Source organism: Notothenia coriiceps, unplaced genomic scaffold (genome assembly GCF_000735185.1).
Source record: "Notothenia coriiceps isolate Sejong01 unplaced genomic scaffold, NC01 NC01_scaffold00020471, whole genome shotgun sequence".
In the NCBI taxonomy this organism is placed as follows: Eukaryota; Metazoa; Chordata; class Actinopteri; order Perciformes; family Nototheniidae; genus Notothenia; species Notothenia coriiceps.
In genome coordinates this window covers 51,673-58,890 of record NW_011353172.1, presented here as the reverse complement: position 1 = coordinate 58,890, position 7,218 = coordinate 51,673, and the positions used below count along the sequence as shown (strand labels likewise).

The 7,218-nt window shown below is 43.7% G+C and overlaps 1 protein-coding gene across 1 annotated transcript in view; it reads left to right on the top strand.

Moving 5' to 3' along the window:
* LOC104952719 (brain-specific angiogenesis inhibitor 2-like) overlaps nt 1-7,218 on the top strand; it is a 70,337-nt gene that overhangs the window by 33,041 nt on the left and 30,078 nt on the right. Inside the window, exon 13 of the mRNA XM_010779583.1 lies at nt 6,487-6,574. Within this exon, the coding sequence (XP_010777885.1) occupies nt 6,487-6,574 (88 nt within the window). The remainder of the gene's footprint in view (nt 1-6,486; nt 6,575-7,218) is intronic.

Sequence of the window (7,218 nt, the reverse complement as noted above, 5' to 3'; positions counted from 1 at the left end):
TTGTTGTTTAAGGATAATTTGGGTCCCAGAGGACTGTTTAATGTATGCTGTCCCCTCTACAATTTGCTAACATAAGTTTTAATCAATTAGAACTATGATAATAGGTTGTTCACCTGCCGCTGTGGTAAGGTACGTCGTTTGTGTGTGTGCCCTATAAGGGTAAGCATGTTGTTCTAAACCATTAAACTGGAGCAAAAAATAAAACATAATGCTACTTAGCAAGAAAGGAGCCTGTTAATTTTTTTCTACATTAAAGAGGTTTTTTTAAGTTGGAGGGGATAAGGAAAGGCAAAACCCTCTTTAAATGAGCTGGGCAGGAAACTCAGTTTTCCTCCCCCCGGGCTGTGGCAGCCTGAGGGGTTCCACGTTGGACACGCAGGTGCTGACGCCGGGCAAATCATAATTAGTTCTGAGCACCTCGGCTCCACGACTGACTTTGCGCCCTTCCTGATCTGTACAGGATGATGGCTTTTGAAAACATTGCGGGTAACTGGATAACGAGCACAGCGCCAGCTGTGTAATTTACTACAGAAACTGGAAGCGATAAAAACAGGGGTCCCATATTGGGGAGGGAGCGCGCGCTTGCGTTTCACTGCCCTTACAATTTCGGGAAGTGGAAAAATACCGAATCTGAATAAGACCCCTGCCACAATTTTATTAAATGAAAGCAAGTCCAGGGATCCCTTGAAAAGAGCTCTTCTACTCGGATGTGCACATCATAATATTATGTTTCCAGTACAGTGTCAATTTTATTCTGTCGGGGGTTGATTGTGGAGCTGGCTGCCACCTTATGTTTGGATGGAGCAGGGGGTGCCGGGTCTGAGACTAGCGAAGGGGGCCCTGAGAGGCAAGCGAAAGGGCTCCGAGTGAATGAAGGTCACCGGCGTCAATGCCAGGGGGTCCGGAATAGACTGGCACGCGTCCAGCGCGAACAGGTATTGCTTAGGAACTATGCAATCTCCAGGTCGTCGGCCGCTCGTCGACCGCCGCGCCGGTGATGGGTACAAATCAGCGCTGGGCAGGCTTTGGTCGAGGATCGGCAAGCAGTGCGACGTGTCGTAGGAGCTGGCCGGACGTGAGAGAATTGCCGGAGGTGAGGCCCCGCCGTCGAGTGCCAGAAGACCCCCAGAACACACCGCCTCCCTCAACCACGCAGCGGACGTTGCATAGCGCCACCCTTTTTCATCCTTGGTGTGGGCTTTCCCTATCTCAGTGAGTTTAGCCATGCTTCGCGGCCTTCTGTCTGGTGACTTGGTTCTTATTTAGCTCATAAGCTGCGTCATATTTTGTACTCTGTTTCCACCCTGTTTGTTGGCCTCCTGTCTTCATCCCCCCAAGATTAGACGATATATGAAAAGCCTTGTTCTTCAGAAATGCTTTTGAGCTAATAGTTTTTGAAGAGAGAACAGGGGAGGTATGGGGAAAGCTACAGGTGGATCTATGATTGACATTTTGTTTTTAAAGGCTCAATATAATTTCTGGATAACTTCAAAAATACTTTACGTAGTGGAATTGATTTGTTGAAAGAGAAATGTGTTTGTAATGGCTGAAAAAAAGAAGCGGTAATGTGGTGTGACTGATTCAAAACCTCTTTCTCGACATCGGCACCTAATTTCCCAGGCGAGGGCATTGTCCTTTGTACTGCGTGTCCGGTTATTGTGCCAGGATCTTTCTCGCTCAATTACGCGTGAAGGTGATTGATCCCCTGTGTTTGTCTCATTGGACTGATTATAGGCAGACCATGCGCAAATTGGACGGGCGGACAAATATACAAAAAGAAGTTTCGCATTACCCTCGATTATACACTTAACTGATCCCAGTTCTATGTTGACTTGGTCGTTGACCAATAAGAAGCAGCGTAAAATCAAGGCGTTCTCCGTAGGCATCCTCTCTTTTGAGTATGTGAGCCATAAGTTGCGGCTAGCCATTAGCTCAGGAAATGGCCTAGTGTAGATCTTGGGACATGGCCTGGTTATGAACCATTTGAGACCAATGAATTTTGTTCCGGTTGATGAGGTTGCTGTTAGAAGGTTTTAAACCATGAAGGTGTAATTCTTGGGAGTGAAGAGATTGAAATTTTGAATGATGCGCTCACGTCCCCAAGGAAAGTTCCTTCATCGTCTCCTATACATAAGAGTTTGTGTCCATTTCATGTGTTACTGGCCAACAGTTATTGTATATCTTGCAGTCTCTCTCCGATCTAGTATAACGCCGAAAGGGTGCAGGCGTAGGACACCTCGAACTACGAAAGGGTGGGTGAAGATCTCTCTTTCAAGACGGGTGGGCGAGACGGAATTCTAATATAGCTGTTGTGAAAGTTCTGTTGTGGGCGTTGAAAGTCTTTTATGTTAGGCTGACGAAACATTCTTAAATCTCCACTTATCAGTTGCCACAAAACCTCCAACACACCCACATAAATATATATTATATCATAGTCAAAGACGAAAGATTGACAAGACTTTCTTCTTTACTGCGGGGAAAAGGAGGAAATACCCAGAAGATCAAAAAAATCCCCAGCTATTCTCCTCCGGGGTGCTGCATCTATCCACCAGTGGTAATAGTAGGCTGCCTTGCATTAACTCGCGCGCGCTAGTTTATTTGCCTAATCTATCTGTCTTATGGTAAATCGGCGGCAACTTTGCCTATTGCAACACACAATTTTAGTTATGCGCCCTCACACCACTCCCTTTTCCCCTAACAAGACTGGCCAGCCGTACCCAACACTCAAGGATCTTATATAGAAAAGCAGCATACATTAAGGCGACTGGCCCAGGGGGATGCATTTCACTCACGGGGCATATGGAAAAAAATGGTATATGTGGACTAGTTATTAACTCACGAGGCAAAAGATTGTATTTCACCTCAAGACTCTTAAGAGAGTCTTAAGCCATACCAGCTGTCTAACTCAGATCGGTAGAGTGATTGTCTCCAGACACGCTCTACTTGCTCACACTAGGTCGAATATTCCTGGCCCCACTGACTCACATCAGCGACCGCTCGATACAGAATCACCTGTAACACAGTGTACCCTATCCTATCTGGCTTTTACAAATGCAGCAGACTGTTATTTGCCAATGTCACTGATTTCAGGGTCCCTTTCCTGGGCCTCTCGTATGTCTGATAGGGTGGTTGGCAAGTCAGAAGTACAGTGAGAGGTGTTTGAAGCAACATACGCAGTTGCGGACGGACCTGCAACCGCTCTGGACAGGGCATCAGGCACTATGTTGTGCAGGCCTTTTCTGTATTGGACCCTAAATTGAAATTGCTGGAGTCGTAAGATCCACCTAGTCAGCCGGGAAGAGGTCTTCGGACAGTTGAAAGCCCAAATCAAAGCAGCGTGGTCGGTGTATGCAGTGAATTATTTTCCCTCAAGAAAATGTCGCCACTTTTCAACAGCCCATACAACATCTATACATTCCTTTTCTGATGTGGAGTAGTTACACTCGGCCCCTCTCAATCCCCGTGAAGCATTAGCTATCAACTGTTCCCCTTCATCGGTAGCTTGGACTAAGACTGCACCCAAACCGGCGTCACTATAGTTCATTGACAAAAACTGTTGCTCCTGCGCCTGTCGGTAGCAAAAAAACGGAAATGTTTGTAGGCCTATTCAGACTATAATCCACAAAAAGAAAAACACGATGATCGGCGTGGCACAAAGGAGCGATCTCACCCTGTGTTGGAGAGAATCTCTCTCTCTATCTGTGTGTGTCCTCTCCACAGAGACGTGCTTCTTGGTCGGATCGATGCAATATCCACATTCAGTTATTTTCCCCGTTACATTTTAACGTACATAAACACATGCTGAGGAAAACTTCTCTGAATACCCGCATTCGCCACACACACACACACACACACACACACACACACACACACACACACANAAAACACGATGATCGGCGTGGCACAAAGGAGCGATCTCACCCTGTGTTGGAGAGAATCTCTCTCTCTATCTGTGCGTGTCCTCTCCACGGAGACGTGCTTCTTGGTCGGATCGATGCAATATCCACATTCAGTTATGTTCCTTGTTGCATTTTACCATATATAAACACATGTTGAGGAAAACTTCAATATTCCTTTGAATACCCGCATTCGCCGCACACATACACACTTCCTCCTCCCATGAGAACCAACCCCTGGCATCCCATTGACGCTCCCACTAAAAAGGTCCTGGGCGCGCCGCGACAGGTGAATATGTAGATGAGGCTTAATGACCCACACCCTCAAACCGTACATAACAGTGGACATTAAGAACTGCAGTTGCGAGGATATTATACAGGTATCATAGTTCATTTCATTTCATGATAATCAACATGCCTTAAACCTTTTCCCCTGCCACTACAGTTTAGAAAAAACACCTTCAATCAATATGTGGCAGTCACAAATTATTACCTTGCATAAACTCCGATCATATTTTTCCTCACAAATTGCATATTAAAGTTTGCAGCTGGTAACTGGTTTGCCATTTTTGCTGGATTACAGCTGACCACCAATCATTTAGATGTTCAGAAAAGAAGAGTGACAAAAAAAGGATGTTCCTGGGAAATTAGAGTTTTATGATGGAGTGCTTTTGTGGTATTAATCATCCTCATGCGTAGGAGTGCCCCAACATCACACAGTGATTTAGCATTTACCCACAATACACTGACTTTCTCATTTGCATGGCTTTGCAGACACTGTCCAATTAGGATCCATCACACTCACAGGCTTTCTCGTGCTGACTTTGATCTGTTTTTGCCTCCTCACAGTCAAACAATCGGGTTTTTTCAACACTGTTCGGGTTCTTTTTGTGTCTTCCTCATCGGTCGTGCATAGCTATCTCTCTTCCTGAGTATTACTTCTTAGGCAGCAGGCAGACAGATTTTGGATGAGTCACACAGTACGTCTGATACCATCAGCCCCCTCTGTCTCTTTCTCTTCCGCTCTCTGTGTCAATGATCCTCTGTCGCTTCTCTCAGCCTGAAAGGGCAAAGGAGGGAGTGGCGTCTCTCAACATGAACTCTTTCCCTCATACTTCTGCTCTCTTCCTCTTTTCCTTCCCTCACTTGAGACAAAGTGACATTTACAGAGGGACACTACGTCTCCTTGGGAGCCCTTGCTCTTTTTGGTGAAAGAAGACTGAAGGGAGTGGTGGAAGGCAATGCGTTGTAAAGGGGGGAAAAGTTGAAGTGTGGCTTGGAGAATCACAGCAACAGATTTAAAAGACAAAAAAAAGGGTCAAACTAATAGAAAGGAGCCATTGTCTAACATTTGCCTTTTAAAAAAAAATTGGAATTAAGTTAATTGCATGTTAGACCAATGGACTTTTTAGAAACCAGGCTTAATTGAGCTGCTAAGAGGCAGAAATTGTGGCTTCACGCACACAAATTGAGGTTATTTCACCTGAAATAGTGGAATTGCTAATTTGGAAGAATAAGTCTGAGTATGGAATGAGTATGGAAGATGTAGCTGTCATATCAGATGCTGCAATTAACAAACTGTTCTTATTTTGATGTGTTCAACAGAGCATTTGTCAGTGACAGCTCAGGAGTAAATACAAATTAAGCTGACATTGCAGTTTGATGAGACAGGTGAAATCTGTGCTTGTTTACTTCACCAACTACTCGGTGTATTTGCGTATAGATACATTAAAGTGGACCTATCATGCTATATTTGAAACATATATTGTAGGTCCATACCTATATAAAACATGTCTGTGAAGAAGAAACATTTTTCAAAATACCAAACAGATCACCCATTGTAGCCATGCCTACTGCTCAAACCCCTCTTTTGAAGCCCTATTAGAGAAACGCGGATCTTGGGTCCTTAGCTTGAAAAAAAAAAAAAAGAGGAGGCGGAGCTAATGCCTGATCAGAATTCTACCGGACATAAAGTTAAATTCTGCTGTGATAAAACGCCATCCTGTTTAAACAACGTCAATGATTATTTCTGAAACAGTATGGAGCTCAAGTGCTTTTTCTCTTGCAGGTTTATCACAAGGTGAGTTCATTTTTATTTTCTGCTTTTTAAACACATGTGCTCTACAGTGCAGGCTAGCGAGTGTTAGCGAGGCTTTCTAATGTAAACAAAGACGTCCAAAACACGTCAGGCTTTGTTTCTGATCGTCACCACGGATGGACACCCGCTCGTTGTGCACCCGTTTCTAAAAGATTTGCGTGAGTTCCCCGACGCACCGGGGACACATATTTATGTATAAAAGACATCACAAAGTGCATTTTGCATGATAGGTCCCCTTTAAATTAAGTTACCTGGTAAAAAAAAGAGTTGAGGTTATCTCTAATCAAACATCATTTGCAGTCTTTTATTTAAACCTTAAATCATCAAACTCACAATTACTTTCCATAGCAACCCCTTTCCTTGCACACCATGAAAAGAGGTATACAGAACAACCTTGAACTGGTGGATAGATGGATTGTCTAATGTGATTTTTGAAGACGTTTCTAAGCAAACCATTGCCTCTGATCCGTTGCACCTTTTCCTGTGTTTCAGAGACAGAAACAGAGTCAGATGCTCCGATGTACTATGTCATCGGAGCCATCTTGTACAGGACGTTGGGCACCATCTTACCCGCACCAAAGTGAGTACTTCTCATGTGATCAACTGTATTTGCTGGCCTTTCTTTTACCTTTTATTTTCTCCTCACTTCTTTTTTTTAATCTGTGCCCTTTCTTCTGTCTATTCATTTCTCTATCTGGTTCCAACATTTCGATTCTACCTCGGTTTCCTCTCTCATGATGTCTATTTTCCACGTCTATTTGTGTTCGCCTAGTTATCAGACAAATGTCTTGCATCCCCATTGATGTGTGTTCCTTTCTTTTGTGTTGTTAATGTATTTTTGGAAGTCTACAGTGTGCCTCAAATGCGAGCGGGCTTATTGGGTTCTAAAACGTATCGAACATGCGGTACCACTTTACAATAAGACTACCCTTATAAATAATTCATAAAGGGTTTATAATTAGGTTGTAAACACTTTATTAATCATTAAGAACCATTTATAAACCAGTTCTAACATAGTTTTCATACATCAACACAGGCTCACTATTTGGCAAGATGACTAAGCCTTATAATCTGACACTACATAGCTTATCCTTCTCATCAGCCAGCATCCTTGCTATCTGTTGTTCACTGAGTTGATTCCCCCTTCCATCTTGATATTTCTTGGCATCTCTTCATGATCATTTATTTATGAGTTACTAACATGTTATAACTGCCCAAACAGGC